Source organism: Plectropomus leopardus, chromosome 15 (assembly GCF_008729295.1).
Source record: "Plectropomus leopardus isolate mb chromosome 15, YSFRI_Pleo_2.0, whole genome shotgun sequence".
NCBI lineage: Eukaryota > Metazoa > Chordata > Actinopteri > Perciformes > Serranidae > Plectropomus > Plectropomus leopardus.
The window spans coordinates 3,511,469-3,538,050 of record NC_056477.1 but is presented as its reverse complement, the minus strand read 5'-3'; the positions used below and the strand labels follow the sequence as shown (position 1 = coordinate 3,538,050).

At 39.6% G+C, this 26,582-nt stretch overlaps 1 protein-coding gene across 1 annotated transcript; it reads right to left on the bottom strand.

Annotated features, from left to right (window-relative positions):
* Positions 1-4,415: 4,415 nt before the first annotated feature.
* On the bottom strand, positions 4,416-9,091 carry LOC121954832 (kelch-like protein 10). The gene is given in 6 exon segments (XM_042502544.1): positions 4,416-4,796; positions 4,986-5,135; positions 5,875-6,357; positions 6,360-6,497; positions 7,189-7,675; positions 8,940-9,091. Coding segments are annotated over 6 exon segments (1,791 nt in total).
* Between the last annotated feature and the right edge of the window lie 17,491 nt (positions 9,092-26,582).

Sequence of the window (26,582 nt, the reverse complement as noted above, 5' to 3'; positions counted from 1 at the left end):
TTCAGCGTACCAGCAACACCGAAAGCCACATTCTGTGTCCAACCAGGATGAGGCTGGACGGCATTAGATGAAAACGCACTCGGACAGAACTGATGGTGTTGTTGTTTTATGCTGGCGGGTGGCATCAGGCTCATCCACTTGCAGCATGCATGGTGGATATGACTGAAAAACACTGCTGGACGGAACAGATTGCGTGTGCATTAAACACTGAAAGACAGTGTCAAGTAATAATGCTGCCAGTAAAAAAGTAAGATAAGAGCACAAGCGCACTTATAGGGCGGGCACGTAGAGGATGGATGGGTCCAACAAACAACTGACTTTCATTTGGGGGTCCAGAGTTTGCTTCCCGTGTGGATGTGAGAATGTCAAAAGTAGACACGGAAGGATGTGGCACCATGTGAAGAGTTGGGATGACAACATGTTGGTATGCTGGTTGTTGTTAATATATGGGTGCCGTGAAAGGAGCGTTTTTGCTGCTGTGAGAGTAAAAGACACTCGTTCAGTTTCATAATGGCTACAGTTCACCGTTCACCAAAAATATGAGCACTATCATTCATCCACATCTTGGTTCTGTTCTCCTCCGCTGTCCCTGCGCTCAATCTACATGAAGAGGAAACGTTCAAAGAAGTGCTCTTGTTTGACAACATAAAATGCTCAGTTTTATCCATTTTAGAGTTATATTGTAATCTTAAATTCACAATTACTTTTACTTTCACACTCCTCTACAGGACGCCATAAATCCTCATAGGTTGAGAGCAGCCAATGAAAACATTGACTTGCTGCTTGATACTCAGACAAGTCTGTTTGCCTGCACAAACTTCAGAAATAAATTTTTCCTCCACACAAGTCTACGATGCTTACTGCAGTTGAGTGAGAGCACACACGTACAGTAACAACCTGCAGACCTCTCTTTCTCTTTCTCTCACGTAGACTTGCAGACCCCGGAGGAGCGCAGTGACCCCAGCTAACGTTTGCAGTTGTCCAGCTGGCAGCCTCTGGCGGCTTCCAGCAGCACGGTTGACTGGAGGCCTGAACCCGCCACACCGCTGGGCTCTAATCCTGTTAAGGAGGAAAGAGACAATTACTCTGCTTTGCTTCGGTTCAGTGCTCAGATCCGCTCCCGCCGACTGCTCAGAGCAAAAACAGTCACCTCCACCGCCAAACGGCTGCAGGGGAGTACGCTGTGAAAACATGCTCTGCTTTAACCTCTGCAGGTGCCACGTGTTGAGTCTTCTATACATCCATGTATCGCTGTTAACCCCAACATCAGGGACTCTAAGAGAAGTCAAACTGCAAAATCCCAAACTGGATTTTCTTGCTGTGTAAACAGTAGGAATGTTATTGTTATTGTACATTAGGGTGAAAAATTATATTTTAGGATTCAAACCCTTTGAAACCTGGAGTGACATTGCTTTTCTTGTGCTGCTTTCAGACGCCTTTCACAAATATTTAAACCTTTGAAATCTGAGGAAGCAGGTGTGATTTCTATCAAAAACATGAGAAAATGCTAAAAAAGCTAAGGAAAAATGTTAAGAGTATATGGTTATATAATCATCTTGCATCATGATCATGTGGTCGGTCCTGTGTGTGTGAATCTGTCCCCAGCTTATCTCTCAAACTGGACCAGTCATTCTATGTGCAAATTTCAACTTCTTGTGGTTGCAGTGATTGACAGTTGTAAAACCTGTTCTATAAAGTGTTTTATACTGTCATTGACCTCTTACTTTCTTAAACTGGCTGATGAGGGCTGCAAGTAATCAATCTAATCACACAGCAAAAGCATGGGATGAAAATTTTGGTCTCATTTTGAATCAGAGCATCTGCAGACTGATTTCAGACCTGATATGTTACAATGCACTAAAGTTGGGCTATGATTCAGGTTTAAACAAAGATGATGGGATGGGAGAAGTTTCCCTTCAAGGGCTTTATGCCACAAAGATTTGTCTTGGTTGGTTCTAGGAGAGTGATCATGGTTACGACAACGATCACTATCACTTTCAGTATCCACACCTTTTATTTTCAAAATATGTAGAAATCCTTAAAACTCAGGGACCTGTTTTATTTGAAAATCAATAATATAATGTGATTCACCTGGAGTAATCTTCTTAGATCGCCTACATCATAATGCTCATTACACAGACAGTAAGTCTCACCCACACAGACCCTGCCTCATGTGGATCACAAACACACAAAAAAGGGTGGATGTGTTTTTTTTCTGGGAGACAGAGGGTGGAGCTTTTAGACACAAACGACGCTAATCACCACTTGTCACAACTCTGGATTTGGTTTCAAAAGCTGTGTGTCGCTGCATCAATCTCCGTGATCCCCGGCTCACCTCGCCTCGGCTTCAAAGATCATCCGTCTCTGTGTGTGTGTGTCTGGAGGGGTGTTTAAGGCTGCGTTGTCTTGGCTGCATCATCCAGGCATGCAGGGCGGAGTTGTTCCACTTGTGAATGTCTTTGAGGGGCTGTTTGTGTTTTTAGTGGAAAAACAGTGCATGCATGTACTTCAGTGGGTGCGTTTACATGTGCTCGACAACCCTAACCCTAACCCTTTTTTAACAACTCTTGATCTCCTTCTCATGGTTTACCTTTTGACCTTGTTTTTTTTCTTTTCTTATAGAGAAACTTCATGGAGTCTGCTTTTTACAAATTCTTTTAAGATGCTTAGACACACATACACACACACACACGCATACACACACACACAGGTGTGTTGAATTTGGCTGGTGTCATTTTCAGGTAATTGCTGGGATTCGACAATATGACAGGAAGACACATTTCAGCTTTGTCTGTGTACATGTGTGTCCATCTGTGTGGGTGGGGTATGTGCGTTTGTGCATGTGTGCATGTGTGTGTGTGTGTGTGTGTGTGTGTGTGTGTGTGTGTGTGTGTGTGTGTGTGTGTGAGCGTGAAAGAAAGAGAGAGAGAGAGACACCAGTAGGGGATGGCACCCTGGTGCACATTGTTAGAATGATTGACAGCTTTAGGAACCCAACTGGCAATAAAGTGCCAGGGCGCGCTCACACACACACACACACACACACACACACACACACACACACACTTATTGTATCTATGGTCAAAAGTAGTTTCTATGCATTGCACACACACGTGCACGTATAAACCCCCAAACTCACATTTAGTTTCACACATGATGATAGGTCCTAAGGGGTGTTTCACACCTCATCGCATTTCAATTAATAGGTAACACACACACACACACACACACACACACACACACACACAGAGCTTGACTGTCTGTCTGTTGGGTGTAGAGGGTTCATTTTCAGATTCAGATTCAGACAACTTTATTTATCCCAGAAGGGGAATTCAGTTTTACAGCCTACCCAGACCAAATACAAACTGACAGACAGCAACAAGCAGCACTCAGCAGTAGTATGTCAGAGACATCAATATACTGTATGTGCAAAGATGCACACTGGCACCTCGCGTGGTCCCGTGCAAAAAAAAAAAAAAAAAAATCCCTTGCTACAATACATAAGTTGGTAAACATAAATAAGACATTGTAATGCACTGCGCACAACTTTCACACACTCATAGATAGTATGTATGGACTGTCAGCCATGTGAAGATAAACAGGCAAAACAATAAACCAACTATGTGGTTACAAAATAAAATTTAAAAAAGACTGCTGTCAACATTTATCAGCCTGACAGCAGAGGGAACTTAGAATACTGGTTTGTTTTTCTAACGGGTGCTTTGTAGCATCAGCCTAAGGGCATTAAAGTCAATTTGCTTGAAAGGACGTGATTAGATTGACGGATATTTTCTTTTGTTTTCTGGGCTACAGATTTCTCCCAAAAGGAGCATAGGTCTTGGAGCAGACTTTAATGATACTGTCCAGACTGCTCCTGTCCCTCACAGACAAACATACCTTTGCAATCTTGTTCACTGAAAAAGTACAGCTCAACTTCATTATTGTGCATATTTTGGGCCTACATCATTTAAGTATAACCATGTAGGACAAGAAAAAAAATACATTAAAATTGTAGACTATTATTCGTTTAAAATTGAAGGAACATGGAGCCCTTTCCAAATCTGTTTTTTTGTTTTCTGATTTTTTTAAGAACCATTTTTTGTATACTGAACATCAGGCTTGTTGTTGACTTGTTCTTTGAAAACAGCAAAACATACGATACTTGCATTTCAAAAGGTCTTTGGCAGGGTTACATGAACACTGCAAATGTTTACCAGATAAAAACCAACAGTTTTGTTTGGGACAGGTAGGCGTTGTGAACACAGCATCCCTATCACAGAGAATGAAACTTCTCACAAAAAGTGAAAAGTTAAAGAAACCTCTGGAATAACAGCAGTTTAATGCTCAATGAAATGTATTATTTTTAAGATGAAGTCTTGCAAGGGTGGAAGGTGACACAAGACACTGTTGAGGTGTTAGAACAAGTTGTCTGAGTTAAAATACCCATCAGACTTGTCCTCATCCTCATCCCCGAAATGCAAACGCAGCAGGTCTCGAGGGAAAACATAGTCATCCATGTTGGGGAGTCTGGACACCACGCAGCAGCTGACGGCGCTGCGGGAAACGTCCATGTGACAGGCCTGATGCCACTCATCAGTTGTTGCGTTGTAATACTCAACATTACAGCAGGTGGAGTGCCCATCGAAGCCCCCGACAACAAACAGCAGATTGTCAAGGACTTCTATGCCAAAGTTGCTGCGGGGGGTCAACATGGAGGCCGCATTCTGCCAGGTGTTGGTCCAGGGGTTGTACGCCTCAGCGCTCTGCAGACGGGCAATACCATCAAAGCCACCAACCTTTGGGAAGATAGGTTAAATAAAGGGTCAAATAAAAAAATAGAGATGGAAATAGTTTCTCAAGTCTTTTGCAAAGACGGCCCTCAAAATGTCTCTGAGTTTCAATAAAAAACAGCTGCTGACCAAATCTTCAAATGTGTCACACAGTTTGTGTGTTATATGAGTGTCAGTAGTGTTTTGTGTACTTACTGCAAAAACATGGCCTGCATATGCCATGACGCCAAGCCCACTGCGCCGGGAGCTCATAAAGCTGATCATTGTCCACTGGTCTGTCTCTGGGATGTAATATTCAGCTGTTTGCAGGCATCGGTTTCCATTGAAACCACCACAGATGTAAACCTGGAGAGAACAACAGGGGTTTTAGTGATTTAGCACTTTTCTTGGCTTCAGATGGGAATAAATAATACAGAAGTTTTTCTACACTTCTGTGAGATAATTAGTGATTTACAGCTGGGACCCTGCATCTTATGAGGGATCTCATAGTTGAACTAAAAAATAAATTGGAACAAAAAAAAAACTGTTGTACATGTGGTCTTATTACCAGTAAGACAACAGGTGTTAATGTAAAACGTTAAAGTTACAGCTGGCAACTTTTCTGAAAATGACTTTATCACATTTGCTGAAACTGTCACTATATTCTGAAAGAAGCACAAGACAAGTACTCTATGAAAAAACCCCAAACATGATCCTTTTCATCCTGTTGCATCTATGGCATTCACGAGAATTGATCACCACGTATGGAAAACAACCAATCAGAGCCGAGGAGTCTCTAACGTATCTGTCAATTGTGTCAATCACTCTGTGAATTTCAGTAAAACTCGCTCTGCCATGTACATCTCTTAATACCTCTTAATATCTCTTAACATAATAAGAAAGTTTGTGACTTTGCCACCATGTTGAAAATATACAAGCCGAAACAAAGCACCACCCACCTACTGGTGGAAACCTTCTCATTTTACAGCTAAACGGTACACTAAAATATGTTTCCAACACATTTAAAAAAATTGATTGTTAAAAAAAAAAAAGTTTCATTCTCTACTCTCTGAATTATTCCAAGCATCTTTTTGACTTCACCCACCTTGTTGTGGAGTGTTGTGCAGCTGGCGTCGCTCCTGACCTCGTGCATGGGTGCGATCAGACTCCACTGGTTGGTCTTGGGCCTGTAGCGCTCTGCAGAGCGGAATCGTATATGCCCATCATAACCTCCCATGGCATAGATGCACCCGTTCAGCACGGTGACGCTCACATAGCAGCGGCGGCAGTACATGGATGCCACCTCATGCCAGGTGTGTGAGCTCAGGTTAAATTTACACACGCTGTTGAAATAATTCACCCTGTCAAAGCCGCCAACACAGTAGAGATCCCCATGGAGGATGGCGGTGCCGTGATAGGCACGAGGATGCTCTTGGTGGTCTTTCATGTACATCCAGTTGTCAGTGCGGATATCATATGCCTCAATGTCGTTGGCGGCCTCGTCAGCTCTCCAGCCGCCAACAGCCAACAGGATGGCATTAGGCAGGCGAGGCCGGGCGAGGCGGTGGCAGCTGAAACGATTTAGACGACGGTCGTGTTTGTCCTGATGTGACATACGATGTCATGGGCTTCTTTGATCATCAGCTGGCACTCATAGTTGTTTATCACCAGCTCACTGGACATCACATTGATCATCAGATCGTCCAGATTCAACAAGGCCAATCGGACCTACAGAGAGAAAACAGGACCGAATTTTTGAATTGTGCTTAATAGACTGTAGTGATTTTTATTTTAACTCAGGCAGATATTTCACCTGTTTACTCTGCCAACCAAAGTCTTAAATATTCAAACTCAAATTACCGCTTTGAACCTGCAGTTGTAAACTTTAATGAAAATAGCATTGTCATATTTGCTAAAAATATCTCTCTGTTCATTTGTATTTCTTTTTGTTTATTTCTTTTGCTTATTTTTATATGTATTTTGTTTGTTTGTTAATTTTATGAGGATACTTTCATTTTCAGATTTCTATTATATAACACTGACTTTGTTTGCCTTGTATTTTATATAGTTTTTTCTACTAGATTTATTTGTATTTGTATCTATTTAATTTCTTTATTTTATTCATTTATTGTATCAAGTTACTTTTATTTTCAGATTTTTATCATGTTACATTGACTTTTGCTGTTTTTACATGAATAATACCAGGAATTTCTTCTTAATAAGTTGATGCATTTTGTTAACATATTCTGTGGTCTATAATGTTGTATAATGTTTTGCCTTTTCTTAGTGTGAGTGTTAACGGGTTTTGAGGTTATTCATAAGTTGCAATGTTATCTTATTTCTTTGTGAGCTTTTCAGCACCATTGGCCATTGCTGACGATAAATCTAAACTAAATGTAATTACAGAAAGTTATCATACCTTAGATAGGAGTTCAGCTATGTATCTGTGTCTCTCCTCAGGTTTGTAGGAGATCCAGTGCAGGATGGCCTCATACACAGTGCTCTCTGATCTCACATTGAGGTCGTCAGGTTGAAGGATGTCAATGAGTTCCTGCACAGAGAGCTGCGGGAACTCCTCAGTGCAAACAACAACCTCCTCAAAGTGAGCAATGATGTACCCGTAGGCCTTGTGCCGCAGTTCTAAGTGGAAGATGAAGTTGGTGAGCTGAAAGATGCCAATGCAGTTCTCAGGGCAAAGACGCTCTCCCAGGAAGTTGCAGCAAATTTGCACAATGTGCATTATGTTGAACTGATCAGCAGCAAGCAGCAGCTCCTGTACGTTGTCCTCGGTCACAGAAACAGAGCCGGTGTATGCAAACTCAATGATGAGCTTCATTGTGTCAGGAGACAAGCCGGGTATGTCAACGATCTGTTCGTCTGGAGGTAGCCAGCGTTTGAAGAGAGCTCTGTGAGTAAGGATGAAGACAGACGGTTGAAAACAGACTGTATTTAGATTTCTCACCTTCACACTAAAAACAGTAAAAACTTTTAAAAACAGCTGCAAGATTCAAATATGACGTAGATAAAGAGTCTTTCGTACTTTGTACGCATAGCTTTAAACAGACAGCACTAATTAACCCAATACACTGAATAGCACACCTAAGGCACAATATTTTAACAGTCTGGGTACATTCAGGGTCTTGATGCAACTTGGCTCATCCAAGTTAAGACATAAAATCTATTGAATAACTCACATATGCAAATAAAATAATTGATTTTCTCCTTTAGGTAAAGCTTAATAATGCTGATGATGGCTTTTCAAGATGAGTGCCGACTTTTTTGAGCATTTATTTTGTTGCTGTTCTGAACATACTACATAGTCAAACTCCCAGCTGGCTTCTGACATTAATATGCAGAAAGACGGACTCTTACACTGGACAGCAGTTAAATCTAGATTGGAATGACAATTGGATTGAGGATATTTTAAGCGTCTAACAAAGTTAAAGTTCCACGTTGTGTGGATGTGAACATGATGATGTTTTGCAGATGTTGGGTTTTGTTCTCTTTAGCTTGTAACTTCAGTTGTTGTTCTATGTCAAAATGACAACGATATGACATGTTTGGAAGACGCTGTTAACTTAACACATAGTTAAACCAACACAATTTTGATGTCATCTGTCATTAGTACTGTATGTGTAATGACATTAGATGTAGTCCTGACATTTTATGTGGTAACCCAACATCAGAACTGAAATTCAACCAAATATCAACATCTAATGATGTCTGGGATGTAACTGAGAGCAGTATATAGTCAGACCAGTATAGATTCAAAATTAAACTTCATGTGAATAATATTTTTTAAAGAACAATTAAAATACTAAATTTAGAATAATAAACGACCTGCACTAAATGTAAAACACCATTAAATGTCATGTTCAAACCATGGAAGTCATTATTTTGTTGTAAACACCTTAAAGGCAGCAAAAACCTTTATTCTAAATAATAACAGAAACTATGCAGACTGTGTAGACAGACAGGAAATTAGCACCAATAGTTACCTTTTGAAACAAAATTACTTGTATATATTCCTTCTGATGGTGCAATATCCTCTCTTACAGGTCAAACTTGTTTTGTCACAAATGCGACATGGACCAAATAAACTCATTACTTATTGTTACTGATGTATCTTATTAACTGTTGCTTTTATTCTTTTTCAAATCAGATACTTACATGAAGTAAGGGCTGCATCGACAGAGGACGATCTTATGGACTTGAAATTTGATGTCCCGGACTTTGATGACTGCGTCACAAAACTCTCCCTCCAGACGGAGATCATTTAACACTAAGCTCAGCTGGTGTAAGGATTCGTGATGGTCATTCATCTTGATTTCTTTTTAGAGAGCTTTTTTTGGGGCTGTCTGTGTGTCTTGTGAGTCTAAACAGATCTGGAGAGGCAGTGTGGACTCACTCAGCTAGATTCTATAGAATTCTAGACCCGGGATTCCGTTCTAGACTGGATTCTGATGACATCATTGTAACATCATCATCTAATCCAACCTGCAGAGAGTTAGATTTACAACTCCTTTTTTCCCAGCTTTATTTTAACAAAAAAAGTTAGATTTACATAAACGCATTACCTTATTTGTTTTAAATGTAGTTTTTTTACATCAGTATGATCAAAGGAAGATGATGTTCCACCAAAGTCCCAAAAACAGCATAAGTGGCTATGTTTTGCATATGTGCTCACCCTGCACACTGTAAACTGCTATATAATTTTCTTCATAAATGCACACAAAAAGGTTTAAGAGCTGAGATGGATGCAGATACATCAAAAAGTGCAAATACACGCTCATCAAATGTATCAAAATAAAATGAAAAAAAAAAACTGCCAATATTCGAAAATATACATTTTTGAAAACCAAGTGATTGTAATTTGTAATACAGATTCTATATAAACTGATATTGTGACATATTTAGGATTTTGGTACATGGAGTATGGGTCTGACCCTGGCTGACCTCTAGCTCACCTGCCCCTGTCGTCCTTGGCAGCAGCCTGGGATTACAACCTGCAGCCCTCCACTGCATGTCATGCCCTCTCTATCTTCCCTCTTTCCTGTTTATCTTTGGCGGCTCAATAATAAAGCCATAATGTATGTATGTATTTATGTGTGTATGTATGTATGTATTGATGTATTATTTAAAAAAAAACTGGACTATCACTCAGGAGACCACTGTTTGTGTCCTGTGTGCAAATGCAAGTCAGTCAGTGATTGAAGTGATATAGTAGGTCACGTGATACATATGGGATCAATGTACTTATATTTAGCCCAACCATAATGTTTTTTTCTAAAACCTTGTTGCACACGTTGCCTTAGGAAGCAAACCTAAAAATGTTTTTTTTTTTTTAAATCTATGTATTGAGTTTATTTTGATAAGAGAGTGAAAACTGTACATTTCCTGTATCAAGGGAGCAGAATGTGTAGAATAAAAACAAACGATATCTCTGGTTCTGCTTTATTCACTTATATACAAACTACCATGTCTCTCTGAGACCTCATGTCTATTGAAATAAAGGTTACATTGAAATAAATACATTAAAAAATACAGTTTGAAGTTCAGTAGGATGTTTTCCCAGGTTGCAAAAATGTGTAAAAGTTTGCTACATATTTTCATACACTTCAAATGTGTTTCTATCTTCAGGATGCAAACACCAGACCCTGATGCAGTTTCCCTGAGTGTCATGTTCAATACACATGACCACTGTAAACAGGCATCCAGGTGCACTGTTACTTTTGAGATCAATGATGGATGCTCTTTGTAATTATGGGAGAAAATTCTATGTGATGTTAGATTCGTTTTTGGACTTTTTCAGTCTCTTACTTTCAAATTTAGGAGATGGAAGATAAGTGAGGATGAGAGAAGAGAGAACAAAGTGTAAGGGCAGCAGCTGGAGTTGATTTTTTTTAGGAAGCAATGGAGAGAAGCACGAAACTGCTGTTACATCCCCTCGAGCTTCTTCTGAGACACACACACACACACACACACACACACACACACACCCCCTCTTGCCTTTGTGGACCTCTCTACAGTGTGTCAATCAAAAGTGTGTGTCACAGTTGTAAGCTCAGACATCTTTTGCTTCAGACTTTTTTGAGAATGGATGGGGCTGTCACTAACACACACACATGCACACACGCACACACACACACACACACACACACACACACACACACACAGCAGCTAGCCCCTCTCTGAGTAGCTCAATGCTAAACAAATTAGCAGATAGTAGTCATATTTCTCATTCAGAACGCGCCGCTCGTCCCTGAGCGGCCCATTAATCATACTGAATGACAGGGCGGCTCATGATGAAAGCTACCCGTCACGCCGTCCACTTGTGGCGCTCCAAAAAAAGCCATTCACTTTAACTTCTGCCCTCTCTTTCTTCTTCCTCCTCTCTCTTTCTGTCTTCTCCTCTTTCTCCTTTCTCTCTTTCTTCGAGGGTTTTTGTTTTCTCAAGCTCCAGCAGCCCCGTCACCCTCCTCCACCCCCCATAAGAAGAAAAGAAATGAGAGAAAGACAGAAGCTCAGGGGGAAGGAAGGAATGCATTGAGTGAGTGTATGATTGACCCCCTCAGTATCTCTGCTGCCTTTCAGGAGCTGCATGTGTCAGCAGAGTCAGCCCGTCGCTGAAGAAGCTGCAAAAACTGCAGCTCTGCTTGTTTTTCTTTCTCTTACCTGAACTGAAAGTTGACCCAGTCGTCTGTCTGTTGAGTGAGTTTCATGACCTCAGACCTAATTTAAACCCCCACAGAAAGAGAGAGTACATCTTTTTGTTTGCACTTTGAAGATGTGGGGTTTTTATCAAGGTTTTTTGTCTTTTTCTTTCTTCCTCTTAAGAGTTGCACAGATTTTATTTATTTGTTTGCTTGTTTATATGACACACTTTCTGCTAATGTGGGTGCTTGTCTTCTGAGAGTCTCTAAATAACTTGTAGCATTGTGCAAAATGATTGTGACATGATGAAAAATTAAAGAAACTACACTGCAAACAACTTAAAATGAAATACAGGCCCCCAAAAGATGATGCTCCCTTGACTTTCAACAAACTCCAATTTAAAGCCATCTGCGGCAATATCTGATGCTCAGAGTAGCTGATGTGAAGACTGAGAAGCTTTTGGGGTCATGTGTGACAACATAAGGTGGGCGAAGATTCTCGGTCATCTGCTGGTCTCTGTATTTTTAAGTGCTGTATCACAGGCAACCAGACTTGGTTGAGTTTCCAAGATATCATCAGGTCTTGGATACAGTTTTTAGGGTGCACCAGTGTTTAGTTGTGCTGCAGTAAGAGGTGATAGGTGATAGATTTTAGGGTTGGGTGGGTTTTGGGATCATCTAGGCAAGAGGGAGACAGATTTAAGGAGTGCATCATGGTTGATGTGGAGGGGTCTTGAGGTCGATGCTGATCAGGCTGGATGAAGACACAAGTTGTGTCTGACTGCAGCAGAATCCTTTCAGCAGAAGGTCAGAGGTTCTTCAGGAGGACAGAGGAGTTTTCTTTTGGTGTGACCTTTGACCTCTGTCTCCTCAGACAGCTGATCCCACAGTGACGGTCTGAACAAACGGAAATGGCCGATCAGCACCGCTACTGTTGGTCTGAAGTTTGGAGACATAAAGAACCGGATGATGATCACTGGGTTTTGTGTTTTTCATTTCTGTCAGTGTCTTTCTCTGTTAACTTTAATTCATTTTGTATTTTTTTAAATTAAAGCTTTTAATCCTTTTTTTTTTTTACTTGTTTTTCCTCTTAATTTCTATATTGGTCTTTTACTTTCTTTCCTTTTATTTTGCCACAGTTTCTTTGACCACACTTGATTAATTTAAGCACTCAAACACCCTTTGTGTGTGTGTGTGTGTGTGTGTGTGTTTTTCCTTTGACTGTATCTAATGTCTTTTTTAACTTTGTCTGACAGATGATTTATCAACTCGATTCTTAATCACGTTACAGCCGAGTGGAGCCAGAGGTGAGGCGGAGCACCAACTCCTCCCAAATATTAGATTGAACTGGAGGCTTTTATCCAGACACCTCACAGTCCCATGAGTGCATACGTAGTAACTACTGTGGCCCCAGTGGGACTTTAACCCCTTATTCCTTGTTAGTCTCACTGTCAATGCAAAATCAACTTTGGTGCTTTATAGTGCTGCTCAGACTAGAACATGTTTCTCTGGGCTGCATGAATGCAACTGCTCAGCTTTTGTGTTGCTGTTTGTTTTACACATTTTAATATTGTATGATGTACAATTTGTACTGGTGTAGCATTTATGCTTTTTATTTTATCAACCAGCAGTTTGCTTCATGCTCAGGTCAGCAGATACTCATAACAAAATTCACTGCATTGGTTTACCAAAATGTTTACATTGTCTTAGCAAAACCACACTTAAATTAAATATCAAAGTTTTTAATGCACTCAATAAATATGTAATGTTTCCCTCAAATTCGGGCTGAAAATCAGTAAAAATCAATTTTAGCAAGCACTTCTCATTTTGCACAATAATTCATCCACCTGAAATGTGTTGCATATGAAGGCCACCTGTGTTGTAATGATGCAGTTTAACAGTTTGACACCTAAATTAACATGATTTTTCTTGTGTTGTGTTGAGACACCTTTTTCTACAAGCATTAAAACCTTTGAAACTCACAGAATGTCATTTGTTTTCTAACAAAAACTACGGAAAAACAGCAATGCGTAAACAATGCCCCACAGAAGAAATCAGGAAAAGGTAACAAGAAAATGACTAGATTGTTTTTTTTTAAAAGGAGAGATAAATATATTAGAAATGTGTTTTTTTAACACAAGGGACAGTTTTCAGAAAACCGTTTATAATTAATACTTTATATTTAAAATTATGTTATAGAAATCTGTATATTGTGTGTGTATATTAGCACTTTTTTCATCATTTTTCTTTTCTTTTTTGCTACTTTTTCTTGTAACTTTTTGTTTAGCTACTCATTGCCTTCTCTCCATGCACGTTTTTGAGCAAATCAAGCTAGTTTGATCAGGTTTCAAAGGGCTGATCAGCATGTTAATATGCCACACCTGTCAGGTGGATGGATGCTCTTGGTGCTCACTAGATTTTAACACATTTGCAAAATTAAATAACCTGAGAGAAATGGGATCAAAAACAAAAGTGTTGCATGCAAATTTTGTTCAGTGTATATTTCCAGCTTTAGTTGATGTTTATTTACACAAATAATCGAGTGTTATTTTGGTTTTAACTTCTTCTTTGTGCTTCCACAAAGTCAAGACTTTCCTCCTAATATACACAGACAATGTGGGTATCTACACATAGAGATGCAAATCCTGGACATGAGAGAGTCTCTTAGACACAATCTCCATCAATAAAGGCAGAATGTGTTGTTTTTTTTCTATTCAGCTCAGGTGAATTTACACCATAAATGAGCCAACAAACAGAACAACTGACAAACACACACTGGAACAACAAAGCAAAAAATGAGCTGTCCTCTTACCTCAAGAGTCCACTTATATCACACATTCCTGATGCGGATTGGACCACTGGGTTTCAAACCAGCCAATGAGGGCTGAGTCTGAGTTCACAGGTGGGAAGACTTAGCTGGTGAGCAGGCACACACACATGCACACACACATAGAAATCCATCAGTTAGTTGTTTGCACCTGCTTTCCTGCTCAGGGCTGAATATCTCATCAGGTGGCCAAAGACAGGTGTGCCTGCAGCACCCAAAAATAATCCAAAAATTAGGTGTATTAGGTGTAAAATGTAAAGGTAAAAAAAAAACTATTCATAATGGTTTATTTGCTTATTCAGTGTGTCATTTCCAAAACAACAACAAAAAACCATGATACACCTTTTCTCATAATATTTCTACACATTCCAAAAACAAACAGAAGCAGGAAGAAGAAAAATGTATAACACCTGCCCCTTTCTTACTAATAACAAAAGCTACTGTAGATACAGATACAAATGGCCAACCTTTCTATATTTATACCTTTCTTTTTTTCACAAACCATATTAAATTAAGCGAAAACAACAAAAACAATCAATGTAAGTCGTCTTAACATTACTGAGTTTTTTTTTCTTTATATCGTCACACACACACACACACACACACACACACACACACACACACACACACACACACACACACACACACACACACACACACACACACACACACACACAATCTCCTCTGCCATCCATCATTCTGGACAAGATCTCCAGTAAATTAAGAGTCTCTCAGGGTTTTTACTTTCTCATTAAATCAGCTTTTATTCTCCTGGCCTAACTTCCTTCCTCCTCTCTTTTCATAGTGATGCTGACCCGCCCTCACCTAGCAGGGGAGAGCGCACACACACACACACACACACACACACACACACACACACACACACACACACACACACACACACACACACACACACAGAGAGCCAATACAATTACCACAGAGGGCATTAGGCGGAGCAGCTCCCCGTGTGTTTTGCTCTCATTGTTCCTGCCGTTTCCCTGCAGCTCGTCTCATCTGTTTGTGTCAACCTGAGCCGAGCTGGTGCTCCGTCCTACCGACACAGCTTCATACAGTTAATCTAACTATCCAATTAATGTATTGATAACACATCAGTCTGATCCTGATGGAGGCTGTTGGACGATTAAATCTCCTTTAAGAATGAAAAAACTATGATAAGAGACTGTTTGAGGCAAATGTGCAGCTTGAGACAAATTACAATGAATGTGAAATTAAATGTTTATTTTAGAATATTTTGGGTTTTTTTTCCCTTTATTGACAACATAGGTGGACTAAGTGGCGTGGGTAGTTCCCAGGCCTCTTAGTCCACCTATGTTGTCATTGGTATGTTGAAACGACCACCACTACCCAAAACTTTTTGTTGCTACTGGTTTAGCCACTTAGCAATTTAACATAAAAAGACGTTTATTAGTTGTCTATTTGTCTTTAGATGAAAGAGTGTGCAGAATCTGTGTAAATGACAAAAATAAACATTCATAATGTTGATGTGGAGTTATGCAATACTTTTGCTCATTATTTATAGGTTTTTATGTATTTTTAATATATTTAATGATCATTTTAAAATATGGTCTAAATTTGGGCTATACAGCTAATTGATCCCATCCTATAATGGGGCTGAAGCTTGGAGACAATATTTAAATGATGTCTATTGTTCAAAGGAAAATGAATCCTAATGAGGATCCAGCAGTAAGAAGAAACGTCAGTGTTCAGCAGAGGCGACTGAGCGTTCCTGCTCAGAGGATGATGTGTCTCTAAAATATGTTAAAAGTATGCAGGGTGACGTGTTTACCGCTGAGGAGGTGTTTGACTACCTGCGGGTCTTTAGTTACAGGTGTGTGCATGTGCATGTGAGTGTGTATGTGTGTGTGTGTGTGTGTGTGTGTGTGTGTAAGAGACTGGGAGAGATGAACAGTAGACAGAGTGTGATCTCAGTCTGAGCGACGTTGTGGTTCACCAGAAGTAAGGAGGGTTTCAAAGGCAGCAGATTAGGTGGAGCTGTGTGTTGCAATGCAGCGGTGTACTGTTACATGCATGCACACACACACACACACACACACACACACACACACACACGACAGGTAGTTCTGGGCCAGACAGTATAATTACAGTTCTCAGCTTCAACCTCCAGAGCAGAGGGACACGGAGAGATCGAGAGGTTATGTGAGCACTAACATGCAGTAAGTGAGGACAGTTTTCAGTGGTAAAGGGTTGAAACCAAACGTAGTGATAAAAAAAAAAGGGGATCCATCATCCACTAATTGAAAGACTGATGGTTCAATATCCTGCACCCCTAGTCCACATGTCAAAATATATGTTGGGAGGCTACTGAAGCCTAAACTGCATCCAGCACCATCAGTGTATTTGAATATTTTATATAGGGTCGGAGGTGGCACCTCGTTCGGTAGCCCATTGCATTTCTTCTCTCTCTCTATGCCTGCAACAAACAGTTATTCATTCAGTTAATTTGTAGATTATTTTTCAAATAATGAATCTACTAAAAATGCCAAATCACAATTTCCCATTTTCAGATGTCTCTGACCAACAGTCCAAGACCAAAAAGATAGATGAATCATGATAAATCAGAATTTTCTAGCAATTGTGAAGTCATATAATTGACAGATTGAGTTGTTACACTTGTATTTTATAAAAGTACCCTCTTATCCAAGTCAACCTTGTACACAATTAAGTTAGCTTGAGCTTAGAGGATAATTTGAACTTTCCAGCATCTCATTTGAGATGAATATTTTTTTCTAGTTCTGGGAAAAAAAAAATTAAAACACAGGGAAGGCACACACACACACACACACACACACACACACACACACACAAACACACACACACACACAGAGCTGCAGGGCAGGTAGCACCTCAGTTGATGTATAGAGGTCAGAGGTCACTGGGGCAGGAATTAGAGAGCAGCCAGGAGTGACTGTGTGTAAGGTATGGGTGTAGGCATGTGTGTAGGCATGTGTGTGTGTGTGTGTGTGTGTGTGTGTGTGTGTGTGTGTGTGTGTGTGTGTGTGTGTGTGGGGCGGGGTTCAGGCGTTCATTCACAAAACTCCATCTGACATGACAGGCACACACCTGAACAAGCTCAGGTTTCTGATCAATGCATGTTACTGACAAGAATGTGTAATAAAATATATTGATTTTAGAAATTTAACTTATGAATGATGACTTTCTTTGAACCACAGAGAGAGAGAGAAGGGGGGGTCATAACTGATCACCACTGCAAGACAAGACGAATCTAGAAATCTGGTGTCTGCAGCTCTGTTGCTGATGACCACACTGAGTATTTTGAAATACTATGCAACAACTTTTGCAAAACATTTCATAGCAGTCTGTGTTTGCACGCAATTCTCTTTGAATTCCCGCTGATTCACACGTCATATTGTGCAACAGCCAACATTATTTCATCCAAACAATATTGACAAATTCTGCTTTAAATCTGAGAGTCTGTGAGGTGATGAAACTGAGACAGCTTCTCAGATCACTCTCATTCACAGAAAATGGAAATACTCAAGTAAAATACAAGTACCTCGAAACTGAGTAAGAGTTCTTTCCACCACTGGCAGTTTGGGTCAACATGAAGAGACTGTGTGTGTGTGTGTGTGTGTGTGTGTGTGTGTGTGTGTGGTTGGGGGTGGAGCACAGATAACTCACAGCTGGCAGGTTGCTTCCTACTGTAAATGATAAATGGATTAGGGAGGAGAAGGAGGAGGACACACTGCTGAAAGAGAGAAAGAGAGAGAGAGAGAGGTGAGGTTACGTCTGCACTAAAGTGACTAAATTACAAAAAAATCAAATGAAAAAGACATATTATTCCCATGTTAGCGTAGTGAAGAGTTACAACCAGTATAGTACTGTAACTGAATACAGGGAGCCACAATCTCATCACTGTTTAATGCTCAGTTGTCTGATAATAGAAACTGAAAAATGTGTCCATAAGAACTAAATCCTGAGTCCAACTGTCTTTTTTATATGTACATGTTTACGAGGTCTTTAGGGGCATTTATGTGGTGTTGGAATAATCTGAAAAGTTATTAAAATGTATTTCCAACTTGGAAAATTCAAGTGACCTTTTGAAACCTGAGCAACTGGGCAAAAAAAAAAAAGCACAAAAAATAGCCCAAAAAACTGTTTAAAAAAGGCAAATTATAATTTAAAAAAATAGGGGCAAATGTTTAGAAAACTAAAATGAAAATTTGAATTTATTTTTTTTAGTTGTGTCACAAAAAAAGCTAAACTATATAAAATAAAAACTTTTTAAAATGTTCACCACTTTGTCTTGAGTCATTTCATTGTTTGTTTTTGATTTTCTTTTTTTTTTTTTTTTTTGAGGTAATTTTCTTGCAGTTTTCTTCTTTAAATAACTGTTGCTATTTTTTGGGCCATTTCTTTTTAACATGCTTATCAACTGCTTCTCCCATGTGTTTGAAACCAATTTTCTCAGGCTTCAAAGGGTTCGTTTACACATTCTGACAAGTACAAATAATAAAAGGGAACTTATCTGCATTTGATTTGCCATTTCATCAAACTTTTCTCACCTGCAATATCTCTGCTGTGTGGAAGCAGGTGTTTGTTTATGCTCCTTTTAGATCCACCTCACCTCTGATTCTCGATCAGGGTCACGAGGACACCAGACAGAGCATTCCCTCGATTGGTCACCACTCTGCCGCAGACAGACAACCATTCACATCTGCAGGCAGGTTATAGTCTCCAGTTCACATGCACTGGGACTCAGGGAAGAAAGCAGGAAACCCTGAGCACCCTGAGGACACACACAGACGTGAAGAAAAATTTAGAAGACATTAAAATCTGCTCTCCCCCTCCTGAATCAAAGCTGCCCCGATGAAACATGCTCTGTTTGAAAAACAAAGCTTCATGAATTAAAACTGAAAATTATTGCAATCATTTAGCTAGATTTTGTATGAGACTTAACTTTTTCCTGTTGTGTTTGACTGAACGACTGGACAAAGTTTGTCCTCTTAAAAGAAGACGTGTCACTTTTAACACAACTGTGCTTTTTTCTTGAGAACACACACACACACACACACACACACACACACACACACACACACACACACACACACACACACACACACACAAACACATACACACAGAAATTCAAACCGCAGGGGAAAATACTTAGCCTGTGGTTTACTGTGAACGTCATCTTAGCTCATAAACTTTACACACGCATCAGCGAGTGTGTGTGTGTGTGTGTGTGTGTGTGTGTGTGTGTGTGTGTGTGTGTGTGTGTGTGTGTGTGTGTGTGTGTGTGAAATCTGTAATTGTAGCCTGAGGACACTCCTCTGCAACCAAAGCCGCGTGTGTGTGTGTTTGTGTAACAGGTGGTCCCGCTGTGAGTGTGGTTGTGCACTGCGGGGCTGGACGGACACTCGTCCCTCACATAAAGGACACTTCCTCTCTCCTTTGTTTACTACCTCATCAGAGTAAACAAAGAATGCTGCTTCCTACGCACACACACACACAGGTAGGAGGTGGAGTGGTCATTTCCCTCGTCAGGTATGTCAGCCCTGAGGCCACAGCAGAGGTTCAGTGACACTACAAGTGTTTGGTGGCAGAAACGTCCCATCTTCCATTGGACATCATAACAACTCATCTTACAGTCAGACACACAGGAGCGACTACACATGAACTGTAACCTCAAGTTGGTGTTCAAGGCAAGTTTATCTACATGGCAGATTTTGGCAATTCAAAGTGCTTTAGATAAAAAAATCAAGAGAAACACATTACAAAAGGACATTTAAACAGTGGTGGACAAAGTACACAACTCTATTACTTGAGTCAAACTATAGATACTTTTGGTCAAAAGTAAAAGTTGCTGGTCAAATTTTTACTTGAGTTAAAGTACTGGAGAACTTCCTTCTAAAAAAACAAACTGAAGTAGTCAGGAGTAGTACCTTTCTTTCAAATAAAAAAAAATCTACAGATTGGTGAAACCATTGCTAAAGTGAAAACGCTGAGTAAAACTATTTAATATAATATATAACAGTGAACAACAACTTCAAGGGCAAATTCATAAACAGTCATCTGACCAAACAGCATGAAAACTGCTACTATTACAAGACAACTTTAAAATATTCATCTGGAATCAAGCAAATGTGGTGATTTCTCGAAGGCCATCGTGAAGTTTGCGCACAGTAAACAGAGCATAAAATATAAAACAATATGAATATCTCTTCATCTCAAAAAACTTCAAACATGGATTTCAGGTATGGCCATGGTGCTGTGGACTATCTGCTGTCAGACTCATTACTAACACTGCATAACCACACACAGCCACCTGCTGATGACCTCACCTGTCCACCTGTCTCTACCAATGAGCTGCCAAATCTGAGCAGCGGCTGCAGTTGAAAGCGTAATAATGTGACACTGTAATTATGTTACAGTGTCACTACTGTCGTTACTTAAATGGTATTTTACCATATATTACTGCATATTGCTGTAAAATCATACAGCAGCCAGCTGGTTATCTTAATTGTTTGTTTTTTTGCTCCAAAACCATCAAGATTTACCGTATTTTGCTGTATTTTGAATAAACAGATGGAAAAATTACTGTTAAAATTTGCAAAAGTAAGAAAAATAACAAAGATAGGCAAGAGATTTGATGGGCATGAAGCTTACAGACTTCATATTTTGCTAACTTGGATCAAAAATGGAAGAAGCCATTAACTAGAAGAGGAAAGGAAGTACAAACCCAAGCCATCATAAGATGGGTTTCCATTACAGATTTGTGCAAAATTTAAACGATATTTTCAAAATGTCGTTAAAACACAACGACGATATGACTGCGTTTCCACTGAGTGATGTTATGCAACTTCTCCTCTCTCGATAACATATAAAGAAGCACGGTGCAAACACAGTCATAGCACCATGTGACCTATTGAGGCAAAAAAAGTGTTTCCATTGCAGTTTTGCCAAATATGGCTTTTTCAAATCACCTGAAATACCACCTTATGCAAGCATTAAAATGTTTTTGTGATAAGCGGGAGTTTTTCTTTCGAACTTGATGAATTTCCATTATGCATTTTTTATATTCCCAATTTCAATTTGCGCAATTTGAGAGTCACTTTAAACCTGCCAAGAGTTGCCAAGAGTAAACCTGCCAAGATGAGTGGAAACCAAATATGTCCAAACCAAAACAGAAAGGCGTCAGGAAGACAGACAGATCAGAGCTGAATGAATAAATAGTTCCTAAAACAGCATTAAGAGGATATATCAGTGTGACTTCTGCCAAATTTTAGATAAAAAAATCACTCGGTAATGGATAATCTGATTGAGTCATGGTCCTAAATTTGGAAATGTACCTCATCTAAATGCTGTCTGGAAGGATAAAAACTGCTGGTCTGGATAATGTTAGAAGTTCAGAAATATCTCTTTGTTGTAGTAAACACGAGAAAAACTCAGTGTTGCTTTGTGACATTTTAACATCTGATGTTTTATGGATGTTAACTTTCTGATCCGACTGTTATTACATAAAGACTGTCCCTGTGTGTGTGAAGCGTTGCCCTCGCCCGCCTCCTCTCCTCTTGAAAACAGGCGTCTCTTTTTAAAGCTCGAGTGGAGCAGAACAGTAGCCCTTGTTCCCTGCAGAGGTCGTGACCCCTCGCCCCGGCCCGAACCCGATACGCGGCCTGCCAGCTCGGCGGGGCGCTCCGCCTGAAAGATAAGGAAGTGGACCACCGGTAGTCCTGGTGTTACCCCTCGGCCTGGGGCTGCCCTGAGGGTCAAACCCAGTGCGCCTCACCTTACTCACCTTCCTCTTTCTTAAAATCTGGGGTTCCACATTTCTCTCTGACATTTGTTGCTCTATCATCTAAAATTACTTTTGTTAGGATGTTCGAGTTTATCTTTTTTTCTTTACCATTTGAATCCACCTTTGTTTTATAATTTTGTTTAAAGTTTACAGCAACATATTATGAATTGTAAGATTCATTTTTTTGTGACTGAAGTTTCTTTTTACAGTATGTTACTGATTTTTAAGTGACTCGTGGTCTTGCCAGACCCAGAGAATAGTAGCAAGAGAAACCAAATTTTACTTGTTCTGCTTATTGTTTCAATACATCTATATACAAAATGAAAACAAATCACTCAACATGTTATCAATACTTTGCAGACAAGTGTCTTGTCTCCAAGTTATGTCTCAAAGCTCCTTCATGCAAAGAAACAAAGAGTCATTATTCAGATGTTGAAATTAGGTCTTAGAGTGCTGATAACCTCACTTCTAACTATGTTTTACTCAAGTACTGCAAATTTGAAGTTACTTATTTCCATTGCATCCTACTTTATACTTTCACTCCACAAATTTCAAAAAGAAATTTCCCCTCTAAACATTTTACATTGTTTATTTTTTCATTAACTATTTACATGTAAAAGAGGGATAATTATCCAATATTTTACAAAACACAAATATACTTGTGTATAAAGAAGAACATGACAGAAGACATTTTACTACAGAAACAATCATTTTGCTGTAAGAACATGTGGCTGATAATACTTCTGTACTTTTAGGATATGGAGGAGCTAGAATGTTTACTTGTAATGTGTATTTTAAAATGAATGTATCTGTACTTTAACTCAAGTAAAGTATCTGATTACTTCTATTGCAACAGATGATGGATGGAAATGCTCAGGTTGAACTGAACGCTGCGACACAAAATGAGCAAAAGCATCCTCAGCTAACAGGTCAACACACACACACACACACACACACACACACACACACGCACACACGCACGCACGCACGCACGCACGCATGCACACACACACATGTGCTGATGACAGGTAGCGACTCAGACAAGGAGAAAGGAGGAGAGAATCAAAGAGACGAGGAGGGGGAGGAGGAGGTAAGGTGGGTCGGGGGGAGAGGGGCATTCTGTATGCGTCTCACTAGGAACTTCTGAACGTGTATGTGTGTGTGTAAGTGTATGTGTAGATGAGTGTGAATTAAAATTATGCAAAATTGTTGTCATCCAGAGAAATTCCTTTATAAATATTAAGTTTGACACACTATAAAGGACACTAATACATCCTCGATTTCTGATAGCTTTGCACAACTTAAGGTCAAGTCTTGATCCTTAATTATACCTTATTATAGAAAATCACTCTTTAACCCTTTGAAACCTGAGCAAATTGCATTGATTTATTAAAAAACAAAACAAAACTGGGAAAAGGCAACGAGCAGTCAAAGATGAAATGACCCCAAAATCAACAGGAAATTAGTAAAAAAAAAAAAGTATAAATCAAAGAAAAGTAAAATTACCTGTAAACTGCTAAAAAAAACAACAACAAAGAAGTAACCTGGAAAAAGTGCTTTAACATTATAATTATTTTGAAACATAAGTTTAAATATGTAATAATGATAATGATTAATTTAGTTTCTCTAAACTACACACTCCTCTAGACATTTTCCCTAGTTTTTAAAAAATCATTTTCTAAATCTGTTTATTTCTTGCACTTCAAGGAACATTTCTGACCAAGTTCACATTGCTTCTTCTCAGTGTTTTTGAAAGAAATCATGCCCAAGCTTCAAAGGTTCAAATATTTGTTTAAAGGTGTCTGAAAGCAACACAAGAAAAGTGATGTCAGTCCAGGTTTCAAAGGGTTAAGGGGCAACAGTAAATTCAAACTCAGTCATTCAGCCACACATACATCTAAATTTATTTGGGGTATTTCGGGTCTCCTAATAAGTTTGGTGACAGGACCTGGTTGATCTGCAGTCTTTTTCGTTTAAGTATACCATTTCTTTCCTAAAATTAAGACCATGGTCCAACTGTCCCTAAGTTCAAAAATAAATCGATGTGCTGACAGATGGATAAAATCAAACATTATCCATCCATACGATGACCCGCGTTACCTCGTTATCACCCCTGTCGTGCACATATTTTTTTCTCCCTCATTCATCTTCTCTCGTCTCCGGGGAACGAGTGAAAACTTTCTCTCCCTTCCCTCCCGCTGCTCGGCTGCTCGTTGGAGTGTTGGGTTTCCAGGAAAGACGGTGTAAAATATCCGACCGCCGCTTCCGTTGTAAATTGACAACTGCTCCCCTGACTGGCAGCTCTATAACAGGACAGGAAGTCAGCGTCCACCAGGCTGCCAGCGCAGGTCATGGACCGAAAAGCTTTTGAAATGTGGAGCTGGTTCGGCTCACGCTGAAGCTCTACTGATTGATGCTCCTTTGTAAAGGTTTCAGGGGAAAAAAAAAGATCATGACTAAACAAACGCTTTGCAAATTGCTCCCGCAACAAAAAACATTGCTCTACTATCCTTCCTCATATTCTCCAAATGGCGATATAGGGCTTATAAGGCATCTGCTTCCATCCCCACAGGAAGAATTGGCTCAGTGTAAATTTGTTTGGGCACATTTTTTTGTGTACAAAATAACAAAATTCTCAATGCTCATTTTTGGAGTTTCACATTGGGCAGGTTTAAACTAACATTCAAATTGCACAATTGAAATTGGGAATTTAACTCCCATTTACTGCAAAAAAGTTTTTACGCTGACATAAGGTGGTATTTCAAGCAATTCTAAAAAAAAAAGCCATATGTCACAAAACTGCAATGGAAACACTTTTTGCTTCTATAGGTCACATGATGCTATGGCTATGGGCTTGTCAGCAGGAACTGGCTCCCTCATGATGCAGCAGGAGCTACAAGAGCTGTTATTGCATCACATAACTCTTCAAAAGTTGAGCAGATCATCTGGAAATTTTGAATCAACAATTCCTTTGTGAAACCGTAGACTATCTCCCCCAAAAAATCCCTCATATGTGGCCACCCTCACATATAAGGGCCTCGCCTTTCCATTATCGCTCACATAACATGCCTAAGTGGCCTTCAATTGGAAATAATGACGGCTAGTGCGGTGGCTGCAATAGAAATAAACCTGCTAATGTTTTGAACATCCATCACTCTGTTTCTTGGCATGTTTTCATTAGAGGAGAAGTTGCACATCATCACTCAATGGAAACGCAGTCATCTTGCAACTGTGTTTTATTGACATTTCATCTGCATCCCAGCTCAAAGCCTCCGGTCCTATTGGCACTTTCCAGCTCCTTTTTACTTTGTTCCCGGCGCTGTTATCATACTGCTGCAAAAGCTGTCATTTTGGGGCTGTGTCTTAATCCAAAGTCACTGACAAACTGACTGGCAGCATTTGACAAGTTAGTGATGAGAACAGGCTGGTCATTCTGTTAATCTCCTCCAGGAGATAATAACAAAAATAGGTTTTTGTTAAATTATGCCATTCACACAAAATTCCTACCCTTCCAAGGTTAATTAAAAATAGTAGCATCAGACAAATTTTGCCTTTTTTTGTAGCTGGCAGGAGTAAAAATTAGTTATTGTCAGCATTTGTTATGTTATGGTTTCAGAATGATGAAGATAGTTTGAATACGAATGTCTAAAAATCTGTTAATCAGTTGGTAAAAACATGTAGTTACCAAAGAAAGAAATCATTCTGTAGAGTCTACATCCTATTTTGTATATAACTGTTCTCCACCCGCTTGAGAAATATTGCATATAGTTGCCATAAATGGAATAAACTCTGCCTCTGGACTCTTGCAGATTTGGGCTGAGCCTCAAATATTCACAACATCTGGCTCCACCCCTGACTATGAGCCCTACCTGCTGTAAAACATCTCACATACATGTTAATATTTCTCTTTTTTGATGATAATGGACGTGAAGAAGATGACAGTGAATCTGACTGTACAAGGTTTTAATTAAATTGCTGTGCGTGTGTGTGTCTTGTGTATTTGTGGGCATGTGTGTGTGTGCGCGTGCTGTATAATTGTTTATGAACATGTCTCCATACAGAATATGTGGCGCAATTACAGTTCAAAGCGATGTGAGGTAATGAGAGTCATCGGTAGTAGAGTAACATATCCTGCAGCGTTTTGATTGAAAGGAGTCGTGAAGCAACAGAGACACAAACAACAAACGGATGACATCATTAGTTTCACCTTTCACTCATAATTACCTTAGCACAAATAAACTCAGCAGTCTGCTTCACTCGCTGATTCATCGAATGAAATAATAGAACTTAGCTAGCTGTTAACTGCTAAAATAACAGTATACAGTTTGAGGCCTGCATGCCACTTAAGGGCCTTGAGTCATTTTTACATTAAATTTGGAACAGAGCTCCTTAAAATTTTCTTTTTTTTTTTAATTTGCATGAGTTTTTGGGGTTTAAAAAAAAGAATCTGATCCTCAACAGACCAAAATGAAGCACAAAATGTTGCTTGAGTAAATTCCTAAATGGATCTACACAAACTCCATGTAAGGTGT